Source organism: Rousettus aegyptiacus, unplaced genomic scaffold (genome assembly GCF_014176215.1).
Source record: "Rousettus aegyptiacus isolate mRouAeg1 unplaced genomic scaffold, mRouAeg1.p scaffold_m13_p_7, whole genome shotgun sequence".
Classification (NCBI taxonomy): domain Eukaryota; kingdom Metazoa; phylum Chordata; class Mammalia; order Chiroptera; family Pteropodidae; genus Rousettus; species Rousettus aegyptiacus.
Genome location: NW_023416310.1, coordinates 71,298,490 through 71,317,934, shown reverse-complemented (window position 1 = coordinate 71,317,934; position 19,445 = coordinate 71,298,490). Strand labels below are relative to the sequence as shown.

Sequence of the window (19,445 nt, the reverse complement as noted above, 5' to 3'; positions counted from 1 at the left end):
GTGGACGCACCGGGGAGCTCACGGGCGCGGCACAGGTCCGGGCCAAGGGAGAACGTTCTTAGCCCCAAGGCTGGCCGGTCACTCTCCCCGCCCCCGACGGCGCAGACGAGAACGTTAACACCGAAGGTGACTTTGTCCTGTTGTGGAACTTCACGAAAATGGAATCAGGGCGCATCTACTGAAATTACGAGTCTGGCTTCTTGCGCTTATCATTACGATGGTGACGTCGCATGGCCGAGTGCACGTGTATGTTAGAAGCACGCGCTGAAAGCCTGGCGGCGCGCTTCCCCGTGCTCCGGGATGTGCTGTGGAACAGCCCAGCAGCAGAAGGAAGGGGCCGGACAAGTCTAGATACAGGACAGACGAAAACGGGTCACGGGTCACGGGAGTGCGCTCTATTGGTCTCTTTCTTTTTGGTTCGTTAAAGGAGCTTCGTGCCAAAAACGCAAACGAAAAGGTGGCGGGACAGAGTCCTGAAGCAGACGGGGGGGGGGAGGGGGGGAGAGGGGAGGGCGGGGGGGTGCAGAGGAGCTGCCGAGCGCCCAGCGCGTCACGTCCGCCTGGCGAAGCCGGCGACGCTCCCGGACCCCCCGCACTAGGCCCGCTGACCGGGAGGTGGGGGAGGCGGCGGTGTCCCCGCCTGGCTTGGGGCCCAGCGACGCTCCTGAGCAGGGGGCCCTCGAGGACACCGGGCTCGCCTGCCGCCCACGCCGCAGCTGGCACAGCTCGCAGCCGGGCCTCCCCTCGCGCTCCCGACTTCTTGAGGGAGCTTGCTCAGCTACCTCGATGGACTTGCAGGTGCTAGAACGGCTTGCACGTGAACCCCGTCTTTCTCCTTATCCCTGGGGATACGTCCGAGGCCCCGACTGGTGCCTGAAACCCCAGATAGTACCAAACCCGACGTACACTATGCTTTTCTCTACATGTCCTTACGATAAGGTTTGCCAAGCAGGCAGAGTGAGAGATTAACGACAACTAGCAATGCGACAGAACAGTCACAACTTACACAGGATTTTGAAAATGCGTCCTGTCCCCCGCACCCCAGTTGTCCCGGCCTCTGGCTCCCCGCCAGACACGGCCGCCGCGTCCTCCGCCCGCCAGCAGCTCCAGCCACTAACCCCGCCCTCGGCCTGCTCGAGCGCACGCACCTGCCCTTCCACGATCCACCTGGAGATGGACGTCTTCCCGTCGTAGCCCGGTCGGAACTGGAGCGTGGCGGAGCGAGGGCTGATGTTGGAGATGACCAGGTTGGACGGGGCGCCCGGCAGCTCTGGCGAGAAGAGGGAGAGGAGAGGCAGAGACGTGAGTTCTCGCACGCCTGAGGAAGCTCACGCGCACGTCCGCGGCCGAGTGTCTTCCCAACGCGGTTACGCCTGGGAAAAACTCGTGTCCTGCACCGCGGACGCGAGAGGCACAGCTCCTGCAGAAACGCGACCGTGGCGTGCTCCGTACCTCCCCAGGGTCACCTCCTAAGCCCCTAAATGAGGGGAGGGCGTCCGGGCTCCGCCCCCAGGGAGGCCGTGCCACTCGGAAGTGGAGTCCTGTGAGCTCCAGGTGACAGCAGCAGGCGAGAGAAAGACGGCGGGTAGGGGGAGGGACGCGGGGCCCAGGCTCCCCGCTGCCGGCTCCCGGGGGGGGGGGGCTGCCCGGCTCAGGCCCGAGCAGGGACAATAATGCGCTCTGGTGAGTGGCTCAGCTTCGGCACCGGCAGGGGCTCTAGGGTCCCAGGGTCCTTCCCACATCAAGTTTAATGAATCTGAAGCAGAAAATGTTTAAATCGAAGGACAGTGACTCTTCACATTTTCAGCTCCGTGGCTTCTTAAAGCGGCCCCTCAGTCATGAACGGGTGTACCCTCGAGCACAGCTAGCAGGCTCTGGACACCTCAAGGGGTCGCCAACACGGTCCTGCGGCCGGCCAGTGCTCAGAGAGCAGGGGCCGCCCCAGGGTCAACCTCAGCTACAGGCGATCTGGCCTGGATGACGTGACGGGGACTCCCGGGCTCCCGTTCACCTTGGCGGCCAGGTGCCCGCGGGACAGCTGGACCCTGCCCCCCCGGCCCTACGCCGCAGCCCAGAGCAGCGCTGGCCACGCGACGCTGGGGGAAGGTGTGCTCCCGGCCCCGGCCAGCCGGCCCTGCCCCGCTGGCCCGTGTGCAAACCGTCCCCGGGAAAACCTGCCCATACGCGTGGACATGCTCCCACGCCACCCGCGGTCACGGCGGGCGAGGGGCTTCCGCCACGTGGGACCGCGTGTCTCGGCACCTCGCTACTAAAGCACTAACAGCGTTTTAAACATGTGCTTTGGGAACGGGCTATGCACATGCAGTAAAGTGTATCTTCTGTAAGAAAACGATTTCTTCCTTAAAAGAATACACTTATTTTGTAAATGCCTAAAAACTAATAATGCCTGCCTCAAAGTGCGGCCCCAACCAGCTCCTCAGTGCCAGCTGAGGACCCGTGCCACAGGCCGACCCCCGGCCTCGCCCCGACTGGGAGGGGCCCGGGCTGCGGCCGCCACGGCGCGTAGCACCCCAGTGGCTGCGGCACGCGGCAGTGCGGGGCCCCGGCTCGGCAAGCGGACGCGGCGCCCGTCTGTCACCGGACAGCTGCCGGCAGGCTGGGTCTAACGGCTTCCAGAAAGCTCTGTGAGGTGGCGAGGGCACCGTGGTCCCGCCGGGCCGAGCCGGGGGCCCAGGGCCGTGAGGGGCGGTGGCGAGCGTGAGCTCGCTCAGCCGGGGGGTCTTTCCCCTGCGTGTGCCGCACTGGCTCTGCACCCTCCTCGGATCAGGCGCATTGCCCCCCTGAGGAGTGGTGGGGTTGCGAAGGCTGGAGCGGGGCAGGGGGCGCCAGGCGGGCTTCGTGCGGGCTCAGGAGGGGCCCTCAGGCCCTTACGAGAGAGGCGGGCATGGCTTTCTCAAAGGCCACAGAAAGGCATTGACGGTTTTTAAACGGCGAGAGGCCTACAGCTTTAATTTCAAAGTCGACCTGAGAGTGCCACGGGCTTTCTCACGGGTGTTTGTGAATTCCCGGGAGGGGCACTTCCATTTCCAACATAAACTTGAAAACTGGAGAGAAAAAGGTGAATGGCAGTTTCCCAAAGCTGGACATTTGAGAACACGGTCTGAATTTAAAGCACGTGACGGCAGGTGCCCCCACGCCCACGGCAGCCAGGACACCGGCCGCGGCAGGCGGCCCGGCGGGGACGTCCCCTCCTCGCACACTCTCCTCCCTGCCCCGGCCGTTCCCACGGGACGGGCGAGCCACGACCAGGGGAGCGAGGCTCACCCCCAAGCATCTCGGCAGGAAGCCGACACCCCCCCCTTTCAAAGGCCCCGGCGGCATCTGCGCAGAGACGCCAGCCCCCCGAGCCCCAGAGCCTCCACGGGGAGCGAGCAGGGCCCCCGGGGTGTCCCCCACTGACCTGGCGGCACTCCGGACGAGATGGTGGACGAGGTGGCCGGGCCGGCGCCGGCCGCGGTGGCGGCGGTCACGTCGATGGTGTAGGTGGTGAGGGAGGACAGGCCCTGGACTTTGTACTCGCGCGTCGCGTTGCTGAGGGTGCGCGTGAGCCGCGAGCCGTTCCTCCCGTACACCTCCCAGGAGACGTGGTAGCCTGCGGAGCGACCCCAGGTTAGCCGGGCCTGGCGGCGCCTCTGTGAGCGGCCGCGGCCGGGGGGCCTCGCAGTTGGGCCCCCGAGAGCCCTCAGGCCGTGGGGCCCGTCCCCACGCGGCAGAGCGAGCCGCGGGACGGCGGCCCGTGCCTCTCTGGGGACCCTGGCAGCGGGCGCGTGGACCGCGTGAGGGATGCGGCCGGCCGGCCTGCCGTGCGCGATTTCACCTGCTCTCCTCAGCCTGTGGCTGCGTCTCGGCAGCACTTCCGTCTGTAAGCTCACGTTTTCGTTACGCGGCACCCCAAAACACGGCACCCCAAACCACAGTTTGCTCCCAGTCGCAACTGACTGGTGGGACCCCACTCCCGTTCCTCCGGGAAACGGGCACGGGACGGGCGTCCGCCGCGCAGAGGGCTTTGCCTTGAGCCGCGTCCCCCTCCCGAGCGCACGAGCCTGGCCTCCAGGTCTGGGCCCCGGACCCCGTTTCCTGCGGAGACCCACCTTTCCCTGCGCCCCGCCCACCCCCCGGGGCCTCAGAGTCATGATTCACTCAGCCTGGGATTCCACCTGACCTGGGCCCAGACAGGACGGACCCCGCCAGCCCCGAGACCCCTCGGAGGGCGCTGGCGTGATCAGAGAATGGCCGGTGGAGCGTCTCGTCAGAGGTGGACCGAGGAGGGAGCCCCGGCCCGGGAGCATCCCCCTTCCAGCCAGCATGGGGTGGGGGGACGAGCAGGGGGCAGGGCCCCCCGCCTGCTCCACGGCGGCCTAACTGAGACGAACGACCGAGGGAGCTTCAGAAATAATTCTCTGTTGATCTGAAGTAAATTGTCCACGAGGAAGCCGTGCATCCAATCACGAACTGTCCGTCTGCATCCCGGCGCTCGTAAGTCAGCGTTTGCGGCGGGAGCGGGGCAGGTGCTGGGGTTCCCCATGAGCGGAGGGGGCGGCGGCCGCGCGCTCTCCTCCCGCCCAGCTCCGGCGGGGCGCGGGGCGCGGGGCGCGGGGCCCGGGGCGCGGGGCGCGGCCGGCCTGAGCGGGCTGCAGGTGGCTTCCCGCGGGCGGCCGGCCTCAGGTGCAGGCCCTGATGGCCGTGATGGCAGCGATGGCGGCCGAGGGCGCCACGCCGTGTCTCCTGGCGGCGCTCCGGGCCAGCCGTGTGGACAGACATGGCCACGTGGCTGCGCCCCCCAAGGCCTCGACCTTCGCCAAGGCCGGCCTCGGCCTGCGTGGTGCTGCCAGCCCCAGACCAGGTCCATCCGCGGGACGCTGACCTGTCCGTGGGGGCGGAGAGCCCGGGGCCAGGGAGAGCGTCGCTGAGGGCCGGGGTCACCGGGGGCCGATGGGAGAGACGCCCAGTGAGACCGAGGAAGAGCCTCGCCCCTCGGTGGCCCTTCCCAGAGAGTGCAGGCGTCCGTCCCAGCCTCACGGGCTCGGCCACGTTCACGGCGCTGTCCAAGGCCAGACGAAGGCCCGGGTCCCGCCTGGCTCGGGCTCTGCGAGCCAGAGCTTCCAACGCGAGCCCCACAGCCAGCAGCAGCCTGTCGCATGTGAGCGCGGAGGCGCGTTCACGAAGCCGCGTGGCTGCTGAGAGCACAGGGTGTCACGCTGGCCGCCACCGCTCGGCCGTGGGCGGGGGCTCCGTCCATGGTCACAACGTGGGCTTCCAGGTTCTGGACGAGAGTGACGTGTGTGTGTTCTGGACGGGCGGGCCGGGCTCAGAGGGCAAGGCCGCCCTGCTGGTCACACGGCCGGCCAGGTGTCCTGGCCCCGGAGGAGGGGACGTGCACGCCGGGGGGACAGATGGGCGTCCGAGGCCACCTCTGGCCCAGCGAGACGCCGGGAAAGGCCTCGGCCACTGGCCCTGGGACTCGGCCCGCCCCGAGCACCCTCGGCCCGGCCCCCACTGCCCCGTGTCGCCCACCGGCCCCCAGGGCGCAGCGGGAGGGCACGGAGCCCGGCGTCCTGCCCTCGTCTCACGCCGAGGCGGGGCTGAGTGTCGTAGGCGCCCGACCCGCGGCACTTTGGCGAGGGGCCTGCACGTAGTAGGCGCTCAGTCTGCTGGATAAGGGGGGGTCGCCTCCCGCTCTGCCCTCCGCCACGAGTGCACCGGGCCGGACGCCATCGTTCAGTCTGGCTGTCACTGGCTCCCCCTGATCAGAGGCTGCAGAGCTTCGCGAGGGTGACGGGAGGAGGGGAGTCTCCAAACTTGGGGGCTGCAGCCCACGCGGGGGCGGGGCTCCGGGCGGCAGGGTCCGGGTGCGGGGACGAGGCCCTGCCCGCTGCCCCCTGGCCCGTCGCCCCACCGAAGCCACAGGCACGTGCCCACGCTGTCGGCCGGTTCTTCTGGAGCTACACCCATCTCTCTGTTGGGGCAAACACCACGTTTCCTTTTCGGGACACAGGGACTCTTACCTGTAATGATGCCGTTTTTCTCCAGGGGCTCCTGCCAGCTGACCTTGAGAGAAGTGTCCAGAATCTCTGTGAAACTCAGATGCCCCACAGCTCCTGGTCCTGGCAATTAAAAACAGTCACTGTTAATGCAACGGCCCCTTCTCTTTCAGTCAGATCTCGGCAGGGTGGGGGGGGCGGAGTTCTAGCTGGGAGGTGTCGGCCAGGCCAGAATGCCTCAGGGGCCGACGGCAAACGCCCGGAGGGAACTCGGGGTGCGAAAGGCGTCTGGCCGCGGCTTCGTCCCCGCCACCCAGAGCCGGAGGCTGGCGGCAGGGGGCGCGCACCGGCTCCTCTCCGCCTTCCCCGCGCTCTGATCTGATCGGAGGGACCCGACGGGAGGCCGAACGGCAGCCGCTGGCACCAGCGCCCCGGACGCGCCTCGCAGCCACGTGCCGGGCCTGGGTGCGGCTCTGGGCACTGGCGAAGCCGGGATGAGGGGCGCGGCCAGAGGCAGGGCCGGCCCACACCTGGCCAGGGGCCACGCCTGATCTAGAATTCCCGGCTCCACACGCCCACGCGCTCTCCCGGGGCTCCCATGGGTGCAGGATGGGACGTGAGAAAGCTCAGCATAAATGCTCGGGGGGTCCCTGTGCCCCACCCCGGCACGGGGGCAGCGCCAGCTGCGGGTTCAGGCCGCAGCCAGCTGGGCTCGGGGCCAGCTCCACCGCCGATGGCTGTGCAACTACTCGACTCTCGAAGCCTTAGACGTAGTTCGCTCATCTGTGAAACGGGGAAATAACAATGGCTCACTGCGCGAGCTTTCATTTCACTCGGCGTGAAAGCAGGTCGCACGCCGCCGGCACCGCAGAGCTGCCCGGCACTGGCTGCTGTGGTCAGTGCCAGGGGTCAGCGTCACGCCGCCGGGATACAGAGTCCTTTCCGACGTGAGCTTGTTGTCACTTTGAACGGCAGCTCAGAAAACGCCTGAGCGGCCACAACAAGGCTGAGGAGGCCCAGGCCGGGGACCCCTGAGCCAGCAGGACCCCGCGGCCCCGCTCTGAGCCTGCGCGGCCATGAAGTGCAGAGCTCCGCCCAGCACGAGGGCCGCCCGCTTGTCCCAGAGGGACCGCGGGGCAGAGAGTGGGTCGGCCGTGGGGACCGCAGGGCCGTCCAGGGGGTTCTGACCCCACCCCACACTCCAGCCTTCCTCGGTTCAGGGCCCTGGCTGCTCCGCACCTGACCCCCGGGGGGCGGCCCGCGTGGTGACGGGGTGTGACCGCTCCCCGGTCCCCAGGCCCGGTGCGGCGCCCGCCAGTACCGCCAGCACTCCGAGGCCCGAAGACGAAGCCCCTCCCAGCCCAGCCGGCCCCGGCCCGGCCCGTGGTCCCATCTCTCGGGCCCCCCACACAGGTCGCCCTCCTGACTCCCAGAGCGACTTCATCCACGTGGGTGGCTTCAGCGGCCACGGACCTCGCACCCCGGACACTGAGGCAGAACCGACGTCAGGGATGTCCACGTGTGGCTCGGCCACGTACTCAGCTGTATCCCCACCGTTTCTTGGAAGATAAGATCCCGATCACCAATTGCCGGGTCCCCCAAGAGACTCCTCTGGACTCTGCTGCCACCGAGCACGTGCGCCGAGTCCCACAGGCTCTGCACGCTGACGCCGCGGCCTCCCCGACGCCCGACACCCCGGTCTGCTTGCTGGCATCACCGCCTGCCCGGTCCACAGCCAAAGCGTGCCAAGTCCCCCGAGAGAACCCCGGCCCTCTCCGGGATCTCGCCGGCCCCCGCTGTCCGCGGCAGCCCTGGAGCCCCCCAGCGCTGACTCCCCCGCCTGGACGCGGGCTCGCTCACGTCCTGCCTTCCTCCCAGACCCCCTCACCTCGATCCCCAGTCCACCGGCGCAAGCCCCGGACGCCGCTTCTGAACCGCAGGTGTCCTCGGGTGACACCGGAATGGGAATCCTGTGGCCTCGGGCCCTGACCGGCCACCCAGTGGCCTGAGCTTGGCGGCCGAGGCCCCCCGGCCAGCCCGCGGCGTGTCCCTCGAGGCTCCTTCCCGCCGTCGCGACGCTGCGCTAACCCCTCCTGCTTCCTCACGCTCTGCGGCTCTCCTTGCCTTGTGGGCCCTGTTTCTCCTGCCTGGATGTCCTCATCCATTTTCTGCATGCGAAGCTCATTTATCAGGGTCGAATTCAATTTCATCCCTGCGAGACTCACCGCCTCCCCCAGGCGTTGTCTGCCGCTCTTCCCTGGGCCACCGCAGCCGCGTCTGGGGACCCGCTTCCTCAGGGGACTGGCCTCGGTCACAGCCCTGCGTGTCTGACGAGGCTCGGGGCTTTAAAGGCAGAGGCCGTGCTTGCTTCTCTCCGCGACCCCGTCAGCACCCAGGGGGCTACCACCCACCTAAGAGGGGCTGCACAAGCATCTGAATGTAAGTCCAGACCTGCGTCTGTATGTGGGATGGACGGATAAGTGAATCAGCCAGTTGATCAACTGTAATTATGACAGACGCCACAGGACAGGGCTTGATGAAATGGCCGTAATTGTTTTGTCTCCTAAGGTTAAGGCTAAACTTGATCAACTTTCTCCTTCAATTCTAAACGCCGACGAGGGGTATAAAGTTTACAACTGAAAAGCAGATCCCACAGCAGCATGAACATTATTTTTTTAAGCACTCACGAAACCTTTGTCAAGACTGATCATATGCTGGGCCACAAAACAAAGGTCAACCCATTTAAAAGAATCGAAATTATACCAGATGTGATCTTTGACCAATAATGTAGTCAAACTGGAAGTCAACAGCAGAAAGACAACAGGAAGATCTACAATACATGGAACTTAAACAGCGAACTTCTAAATGACCCATGGGTCAAAAAGGAAGTCTGAGAGAAAACAGAAATACATAAAATTGAATGAAAACAGAACACACCATATCGAAATATGTGTGATGAGGCTAAAGCAGTGTGGAGAGGAACATTTATAGCACCAAAATGCTTACATTAGAAATGAGGCCAGGCCTCAGATCAATAATCCAAGTGCTATTTCAAGAAATTAAAGACAGAAAAGAAAAATAAACCCACAGCAAGCAGAAGAAAGTAAATGTTAAGAGCAGAAATCGATGGAATTAAAAATGGGAAAACAATAGAGAAAAAATCAATGAAACATAATGCTAGTTCTTCAAAAAAGAAAAAAATCAATGAAGGTGATAAGTCTCTAGGAAAAATGACAAAACAAACAAACACGCACCCGAGAAGAAACGGATCGCCAGTCAGGATTCAAACGGAACACGACCACGCCCCCCACAGCCATGAGGACCATCAGGAAGCAGTACAGACGACTTCGCACGCAAACCCCACCAGCTCAGAGCAGGGGCCCCCAACCCGGCTGCGGACTTTTTATCTTTTTCCTTCTAAAAGTACTTTTACAAAATACTTATCATACTGTCATTCCTCAATGTCCTCAGTTATCTCCTGTGGAACATTTGAATGATTTTCATTTTTTTCCAGTTACCAATATTGCTGTCAACCTCCCTGTGGATAAATCTTGTGCACATTTGCCTCCTTTTCTCAGACTGATGCCATTAGATGACGTTTTCTAGAAGCGTCAGTTGGCTGAGGGCGGAGCAGCTGATATGGACAGTCAGGGGGCCAGGCTCAGGTGAAAGCCCCTGTGGGGGTCAGGATGCAAGGGCGGGGGCCTGGGGGGCCTCGGAAAGGGGGTGAGGGCATCGGAAGTGGAAACCTGGGCGGGAGAAGCCCAGCGAGACCGAGGGCCGACACACCCACGGCTCCGGGAGCCAGGCCCCCTCCCCGTTCCACGGTCCCCCTCTGCCCAACGCTACCAGCTCTCGTCAGGGACTTGTTCCCCCAAGCCGAGTGGACCACAAACATGCTGAGACGACGGAGCACCCTAAGGGCCCGGGGGCGCTCTCGCCCGGTGCCGGACAGGGCGGCGGCCCAGACCTCTTTGACGACTGACGTGTGGCTGTGGATACGCTACGCGGCCAAGCGCTACTCACGGTCTTCGTGCGTCCGTACGAGCTGGGGCGAGCTCGGGGGGCCGTCCCCCGGCGTGGTGAAGCACAGCACCGACGTGAAGTAGGCCGTGAACTTCTTCAGGTTGGTGATGTACCCGTGGTGGACCCCGTGGAAATCCGGAGCGATGGTGACGACAGTGACAGCCTCGGGGACGTCGGCTGGCCACGCCAGAAGCTGGGACGGGGCGGGGGGGAAAGAGGCCATTTTTCAGTGCCTGTCTTCGGTCTCGAGTCTGCATCAGAATTTTACTTTGCAACTAAAGGGAAATTTATTTTCTGTCTTCGAAGAAAGCAAAGTCATAATTAAGAAACTCCACAAATCCTACATTTATAACCTTACCGAGAAACACTGAGTTTAAGAGATACCTCATGGACTATTGCATACAAATATGTATATTTATGTATATTTTATACACGTATATGTAAATAAAATATCTACTCTAACTCATATTGTAACAGTCATTCCTCAAACCTTCGCCTTCTCTTCACTTACGTTACAGAGCATATTTATTTTTTAACAGTAAAGAATAAAGACAACATCTGTTATTTGACTGAATCAGTACAATGAAACATAAATACAGACATTTTTCTAGGTAGGCACCTACGCTGACTCAGGAAAGAAGGCCCTGACTCGGTGGGAACGAGCGTAATTATTCATCCTCTACATCACACAAGTTTTCCGAAAAGGATTTTAGGAGATTGATTACAATTTATTTTTTATTTATTTTTTATTTTTTTAGGTGAGGCAACCCTCGGTTGACCTCACAGACTGCAAGGACCTCGTCAGCTTACAGTCCCTTGTTTTTCACTTTACGACTGTGTAGTAATGTCTGCATGTTCCAGGAGAAGCTGTCCTAACGTTTTGTGGCATCACAGGTGAGTGTGACGTTGAAGCCGTCTGCCACACGGCACCTCCAGGGTTAATTAGGGCTGAGCGCTGACATGCTACGGGGCACGAAACACATTCATATGGATCAAACCGACAACCACGCCATGGAAAGGACGCTCCGGTCTTGCCAATAAGACCTGACAGTTGTCGAGAAGGCGAAATCGCCTTGGTTGATCAATACGACTTTCTTTCAAAAAGGCTTCTGACTGTAGATAACTTCTGGGGGGAAGGAAGAGGCAGGGCGATTTTCAGCTGCGTTTGCCTTTCTAGCAAAACAACAAGTGCTTCTGTCAATTGAATCCAAATGGAAAAATAAATGGACTGTGTGTCTGAGAGACGCTGCTCTGCGGATCTGAAGCCGGCGGGCCGTGGGCCGACGGCACGGGGCCCTTCTCCGGGGAGCTGGGCCGGGTTTACCTGGCAGCTCTGCCGGGGGTAGAGGGCTCCAGGTGCAACCAGGAGCAGCTGATCAAAAGGTGAGAGAGACTGCGCTTTGGGATGCTGCACCCCAACACATACGAAGGACAGGTGGACGGGGACGGTGGGGTGTCTGTGTCTCTGCTCCCGCCCAGGGCGGCGCCCGGCGTCACCCGGGTCTCGGCTCTGCCAGCAGGACCCCGAGGGCGGAGGGGCATGATGCCCTTAGCTGTTGGCAGTGTCGCTCCGCTGCACCCCGCGCCGGCTTCCTGGAGGGGCTCCTACCGGGAAGCAGGGGCTCGTGCAGAGCCCGGTTACGATCACCCGAGACGGGTCTCCCACGGGTGAGTTTACAACGAACGGCCTTTCCCGCGAGAAACTGCTGTTACGTGTGAACCATCCTCTTGAACGCTAATGAGGCGAGTTTCTGAGCCAGCGTAGCTGGTGATTAGCCCTTGGTGACCTCAGGGGACTGACCCCGCGTGGTCAACTGGTCAACGCGCTCTGCGACCTGATGCGGCCAGGGCCGGGCGGTCCCCTCACCACCCACGGGACCGGGACGCGGGGCCGTGACAGACGTACCTTGTAGCCCTGGTTGATGCCGTTGACGAACTGCTGGGGCGGGGGCGTCCACAGGAAGCGGATGGCCGTCGAGTTCACAGCTTCCGTCCGCACGTTCTGCGGGGGCGCGGTGGGCACTGTGGCGTCACCCCGGACGGCCGAGGGGGCAGCGCGGGGCGCCGGAGCGGGAGGGGCAGAGGGGAGGGAGAGAGGGACTCTGAGCTGCGTCCAGGTTCATAGCCCATCACGGCGCTGAGAACCCCCACGTGCGAGGAATGCTTCTGGAAGCCGACAGTGGCGTTTCTTAGAAAAAGAATCGGCTAAGTCTCATTTTCTGCTGCGAAGTTCTTTAAGGCACAGGCCGGAGAGGGGACGGGATCGCCTCACCCCGGGGCGAGCCTTCCCTACGGTCCCCGAGACGCAAACAAAAGCGTCTGACTGCTTTTTTAATTGCCCAGTATTTGGGGTCAGACACGGTTTCATTTAGAAATCCGCCTCCCCCATTACTGCTACTGTGTTTCAAGCCCGACTATCCTTTACATGAAAAAAAAAAAAAACACCCTCCTCCCATATGTATTGCCGCTTATTCATTTGGAGGCTAAACTTCTGTTTGTCTGTCACAAGGGCCACCATTTAAAAATTTTTCCACTCTTTCTTTTGTTGAACAGCCATCAAGCCCAACTGACACCTGCCGGGTGGCTTGCCTTCCAGGAAGTTATAGTCTAGGGGAGAAACATATAATGAAACAGGCGAGCCCTTCTCCGGAGCAACGAACACACAAGACAGGATGTGCTGTCCGCCTCTGCCCTGGGAAGCCCCAGGCTGCAGGCGGGGCCACCTGGACCGGGTCTGGGGCGAGGGGCACACCTGGGATAACTGTTCAGAGCAAGAACCGCAGTCATTTCCTGCGGACTTGCAACACAGGCGAGAATAAAACACAGGCCCACGAGAGCGCAGACGGCGGGCGCGAGAGGCCGGATGTCGCTGTGGTAAAGTCCTTACACGCGCGGTCTAGGTCAAGATGAACTGTGATTAGTGACGCATGTTTTAAACTCCGGAGCAATCACTAAAGAAGTCTGGGAAGAGACAGCAATAAGGTAAGCGTGGAAAACACGTCAATATAAAAATATTAATTAATTCTAAAAGCAGGTAGGCAAAAACGATAGAAAAGGAGGAAAGAAGCGAGGGAATAAATCGGAAACGATTAGCAAGATGGCGGATTTTAATCCCTTCATATCAGTAGTTACGTTAAAATGTAAACAGTCTATACATCCCAATAAAGGTTGGACCCAACTATACGGTATCTAAAAAAATCCTACTTTAAATATGAAGACATAAGTAGCTTAAAAGAAAGAGAATGGAAAAAATATTTATGAAAACACCAAGTAAAATAAATCTGGAGAGGTTATATCAATATCAGATTCAGTAGATGTTCTAGAAAGGAATAAAACCAAAGGCAAAGAGGGACATTCGCTAATGACGAAGTGACCTGTACGTCAAGACCAAACAATCCTCGGTGTGTACGAAACAGACTTCGAAATACACAGGTGATCAAGCTAAAAGGAAAACCAGAAAAGTCTACTATTATACTTGGGGACTTCAATACTCCTTTCTCAAAAAAAAAAAAAAAAAAAAAAAAAGAAAAAAAAGAGAAAAAGAAAAAAAGGAGACAAAGAAAATCAGAAAGGATGGACAAGGCGTGAATTCTGCCATCAGGCACCTTGACCTAGGTCATGTCTATCCATCAAGAGCAAACATTCTTTTCGGGTGCACAGGAACTTAGCCAAAACTGAGTCTGAGCCCAAAACAAAAGCTAAACAGGTTTCAAATAATTGAAATTAGAAAATGTATATTATATGACCCTGACAGTTTCAAACTTGAAATTAAAAACAGAAAGATGGTGGAAACCCGCCCTCCCCAATATTTGGAAATTAAGCAATATACCCGAAAATAACTGCGAGTCAACGAGGAAGTCACATGGAAAATGAGAAAGCATTTTCAGTTTAATAAAAATGAAAACACAACACATCAAAATTTATGGGATGCAGAAGTCTTAGGGGGAAATTTAAAGCATTTAAGTGTTTATATTGGAATCTAAGCTTCTACCTTAAGACTCTATAACAGTTAATTAAACCAAAAACATGTTGGTAGAAGGAGAATGTAAAGAAAAAGAGCATAAATTAATAAAATGAAAACAGAAAATAGAGAAAACCGATGAAAATAAAAGCCGGTTCTCTTAAAAGATCAATGACCGTCTAGCCAGACTTATCAGGAATAAATGAGAAATCACAGATTACCAATATCACCAACATCACAGGGCACCTCTACAAATCCAACTGATATGAAAAGTAGAGAATATTTTAAACATCTTTATGCTAAAAAATTCAATAATTTAGATGAAATGGAAAAATTCTTTAGAAAACACACTTCCAAAATCCACTCAAGAAGGAATAAATGATCTGAGTAGTTCTACAGCTATTAAATATCTGAATACATGATTAAAGCCTTCCAACAAAGAAAACTCTAAGCCCATCGGCTCACTGGCGAATTCTACCCGGCAGCTGAAGAAGGAATAAAAACCATTCGAAAGCATCACCGTGACGCCAAATCAGAAAAAGACACATAAAGAAACCTACAGACCCAAATCCCGCGCAAACACAGGTGCAGAGATCCTCAATAAAATATTAGAAAGTCAAATTGGGCAAAATATGAAAATCACACCTTATCCTGATCAAGTGGGGTTTATCATATAAATGCAAGCCTAGTTAAAATATGAGCTGGAGTAATTTGTCATATTAACTGAATAAGAAAAAAATATGATCATCTTAATAGATTTAGAAAAAGCACTGGACACAATTCAATATCCAACAGTGATTAAAAAACCAAAAAACAAAAACCTCTCAGCAAAGTAGGAAAACAAGGAACTTTGTACACTCGATAAAGGGCATCTTTAAAACACTACGACTAACATCTTATTTAAGATGAAAGCGTGAATGCTTTCGCCCTGAGATCGGGAATAAAGCAAACGCGTCTTCCTGAACATTTTTATGCTGGAAGTGCGAGCCAGAGCGGTAACGCAAGGAAGAGGCATAAAAGGCATAAAGATTAAAAAGGGGGAAAAGCTCACTTCTCTCTATTCGCAGACGATACGATTGTCTATAAAAAAAATTCTCGAGTCAAAATAAGAACTCCTAGAACTGCAGCTGGTAAGATCACGTGACACAAGATCGAAATACGAAAGTTAATTATTTTTCTAAACATGAGCGCCGAGCAATTGGAAATTGGAATTAAAAAGTCAATACCACTTAAAATAGCAATTAAAACATAAACTAGATATAAATTTAAAAGCCATAGGCGAGATTTGTGTGTTAACAACCATAAGACACTGACCACGGCAACCTGAGGCCCCAGAAAACAGTCTTATCATAGTAACGGATTGGAAGACGACATAATGGAAACGTTGATTCTCCCCGCGCTGGTCCAGAGACGGCATGAAATCCCAATTAACACCGCAGTTGGGACTTTTTAGAAATTGGAAAGTTGACTTTAGAATTTACAGGGAAAAGCGAAGGAATTATTAGAATAGCCAAAACAATTATGGAAAAGAAGAACAGAATTGGACAATCGTCACTACACGCTACCAACACTAACTGTAAATCCACAGTGATTAATGGCGCGTGCCCCTGGATAGAGGACGAACACGTCGCTCGAGGACACAGAGCCCAGAAGTGGCTCGTGCGCGTGCCGGCTGGTCTTTGAGGAAAGCCGAAGGCGAGCCTGTGGGGAAAAGTCCGTCTGTTCCGCAAATGGCACGAGGAAACACGGACATCCACAGGCAAAAAAAAAACAAACAAAAAAAACAAGCAATCCGGACCCCCACCTCATAGCACACACAACAATGGACCCCCTTCTCGTTCCCTGAAGTTGCAGGGAACCCGGAGACAGATGTGGGGGTCGCTCTGCCGGCGCCCTCCTCCCGTCACCCCCAAAGTCACAGGACACGGGTTCTAAACCCTCGGATCCCTTGCTCCCGCCCCCCGCCCCGGGCCTTATTAAAACCGCCAAGTCTTCTCAGCCCTCTTCTCTTTGTCCTAATTATTGTCATCAGAAGTGACTCATAAATTTGTGGACAATGGAATTAAAATTTCCCTGAAGTGAGAAAAAGACCTGCAGCCACCGAGTCCTCCTTGACGGCGTTTCCAATAAGGCAGCCGCTGCGGCTGGAAGCTCTGGGTTGGGGACGGTTCGTCATTCCTCTCCTTCTGGGACGGGCCAAGGGCCCGGCGGGGGACCAGCCGCTCTGCCCGGCGCGGTGGCCTGCGGCGCTGGCCTCCGCCCCCACACGGGGCCTTCGCAGGAAGTCCTGGCCTCCCGCTGCTCCAAACAAGGCCCACAGGAAGAGTCTCCCCGCACGACCAGCATTTCGGGGGTCAGCTGTCCGTGCCCTTGCTGCGGGCCTTGGAGAGGTAGAGCGACAGGGGTCCTGCTCTTGTGCTTTCGTCACTGAAAAACACCCTTTTCCACTATGCTTCCCCCAGCACAGACCCCAAGGCGTCGGCGACAGATCCTCAGCCCACGGATGCTGTCTCGATCCTCACGGCGGGGGCACGCTGCTCCGGCGGGCACCGGACGGGTGGGGCCCGCGAAGAGGAAAGCGCAGGACGGTTTTGGATGCGGGAGTTTCGTCCGTTACGGACACGTTTCTGCCGGGACAAGGCGATGGCCATTTCTCTGCCCCGAAGCCGGCTCCTTGGGGCGGCGAGGAGCTGGCGCCGCGGGGCAGAGCGGGCCCCCGCCAGGTGGCCCAGGGGCTGGAGGGCCTGACACCGCCGGTCGTCACGGGGGGGCGCCGCGGCCCCCTGCCCCTCTAACGGGCCTGCAGACGTCACGTGTGGACACCGCGCGGACGCCCCGCGGGTCGGCGCGGAGGGAGCCGGGGGGAAAGGCCACGCGGGCGCCTCGGGGTGCCGGCCACGCGACACTCTGGAGGAGGCGGAAGTACGAAGGCAGCAAAGGACCGGGGGGGCCGGGGCGGGGACAGGCGGAGCACCGGGGGCCCTCAGAGGGGGACTCCTCCGAGGGACCTGCTGACGGTGGACACGAGCCATTACACTTCATGCGAACCGCAGAATGTACGCCACCAAGAACAAGCCCGAGCGTCAGCTACGGACACGGGGTGACAGTGAACCCCACCTGACGGGGGAGGCCGGGGCGGCGGGTCTACGGGAAACCACTCGCTGCGGACGTAAACCTGCTGTGAAAACAAAGTCCGTTTAAAAACCAAAACCCTGCACGTGACTCGTCCTGTCGACTTTTCGTACCGCTTCTGCGGCCGGCGGCTTCCCTGACACCCGGCCTTCTCCGGAGCCGCAGCGTCTCATCGCCAGGGATTTCCGTTGTTGTTTAGGGTGCTGAGCATTTTTTTTTTCTTTTTCGATTAACTTCTAGTTTTCTCACCTGGTCGCATAAGAGGACACGTGTAATTAGGTTCATGATCATTTTCTGGTATTAGCTGATGCCCAATAAAATATAAATGACTTAAAATTCCTTTCTTGCTTTCCTTCCCTTTCTTTATTCCTGGCTAGTGATGTAAATTCGCAAGATCTGAATCTGTAGAATTTCAAAACGAATCATTCTTTCTAGAAATTAAAGAATGTTCTAAAATAATCAGCTACATAATTACATGAACTCATTAAAGAGAACAAAAGAGTTTTATAGCTTCAAAATATTAACTTTTGAAATATTCTGGGTCAGGCTGAACATAATATTTATCATGAATTTTTCAGACCCTTAATTCTTCAATCAGATAAATATGACTGTGTCCATATTGCCTATCACATGCTTCATGTTTTGAATTTTTCGACCCACTTGATCTGACAGCATTCTTAAGACGGTGTGACAAGTTGATTTCCGAAGCCCTGAGTCCTGTAGCCAGCGCACGTCACGTACTTTGCAGTTAAAGCTGTAGTTTTTAAAAGTACACCAGCACTGTTAGCGCTTTATATTTGCAGAGACTCGCGTCGCCAGCGTTAACGGATGCCTCTGGTTGACGGGCGTCATGGGGTTCACCGGGTCAGATGGCAGAGGAGCTCCCTGCGCAGGGACGACGAGGACGACCTTGGCTCGGCCGTCCCCTCCACACCCCTCCTCCACCCTGAGGTACTGTCTGACGGAAGAGGACTCAGAGGGCGTGACGAGGCCAGGCAAGTATGCCAGCCCCTGTCCCCAAGCGGCGACCTCACGCAGAAACAGGGTGAATGCGGGAAAACCGCCCTCAGGTACAAAGCGCGAAGGACCAGAGCTCATGAGCCTGGTGGCAGCTGCGTTGGGCAGAGCACGGGGCGCCCAGACAAGGTCAGGCGCGTCGCAGCGGAAGGCCAGCAGCGGAAGGCCAGCTCGCCCCCCGTGCCGCAGCCGCTCAGCATGGCCAGCGGGGCGAGGGCTGTCGGCCACACGTCTGGGACCAGCCAAGCCCGGGGGCGGGATGGGGACGGCTTCCAAATAACACTCGTGGAGGCGGCACAGGTGACGCATCAACGACCCACAGACAAACTAAGCCCAGAAGATCATTCAGGGTGTGACTATGGCCGAGTGGCCCCCGGGGAGGCAGCAGCGGTTGGCCTCCCTCGAGAGAAATGCTTGGGACGTTGCTACGATGAAGACAAGACAAAAGACAACAGAGCCTGGAGACGGACTCTGGCCACAAAGAGCCCTGTGCATCAGCCTCCCGGGCGCCCCACAGGTACACCAGCAAGGCAGCGGCGGGCCGCGGCTGGGCAGAGGCTTCTGCAAGATGGCAGCCAGCGAGGCTGGTCCCACAGGGAGTGCGAGCAGGGGTGGCCCTTTGAGTTGTCCCGCGGTGAGGCCGGGGGGCTGGGCTTTTCCATGCCCACAGCAGCCAGGCATTAGCCACAGGCTGGCTGTGGGAGGGGCGTTTCCTTGGCAGTGGGCAGTTCCCAGGAAGGTCACAGCCGTGAGCCAGGAGCCAACAATGGGGATGGGTGTGTCACCCAGAGCAACGGATCTGGACAGGGGTCCACGAAATGCCACACATCGGACAAGCTCCTAAGGCTGAAGTGGACACTTGGGAATGAACAGATTCTAGAGACACACATTTATAAGTCTTGTAGGCCAATGCCAACAGAAAGCTATAAAGAAGTCATAGCAAATTCTAGAAGCCCACTGCTTTATTCACAGAGCATTTCTCTGTAAGAGGTGGCCTGTGGACCTGGACTCCTCATTAAATGACATCATCGGAATGATGAGTCTAACAAAATCCAAACCACATAGTCTCACCTGGTTTTTGCTTTGTAAAAAAAACCAAACATGTATCACTTTAGACGAAAGAATTTCTGTTGAGGGAGTCAGGGAAATGCTTCGCATCACGTGCACTTGGTGACGTCCGTACCCATCAACCCGCAGTGGAAGCTTTGCTGGGGTCTGAACGGTGCCAAATTGAGAACAAAACCAAGTACTAAAAACATCACCTTCTCCAATCAAGGTCAAGTTTCTCATTAGCAACTTGAGATTTG

The 19,445-nt window shown here is 57.6% G+C and overlaps 1 protein-coding gene across 1 annotated transcript in view; it reads right to left on the bottom strand.

Moving 5' to 3' along the window:
* Positions 1 to 19,445, bottom strand: part of SDK1 (sidekick cell adhesion molecule 1) — a 308,508-nt gene that overhangs the window by 60,625 nt on the left and 228,438 nt on the right. Inside the window, exons 18-22 of the mRNA XM_036225179.1 lie at positions 11,935 to 12,050; positions 10,029 to 10,221; positions 6,027 to 6,125; positions 3,422 to 3,613; positions 1,149 to 1,270 (exon numbers count right to left, since the gene is read on the bottom strand). Coding sequence (XP_036081072.1) covers positions 1,149 to 1,270; positions 3,422 to 3,613; positions 6,027 to 6,125; positions 10,029 to 10,221; positions 11,935 to 12,050 — 722 coding nt within the window. The remainder of the gene's footprint in view (positions 1 to 1,148; positions 1,271 to 3,421; positions 3,614 to 6,026; positions 6,126 to 10,028; positions 10,222 to 11,934; positions 12,051 to 19,445) is intronic.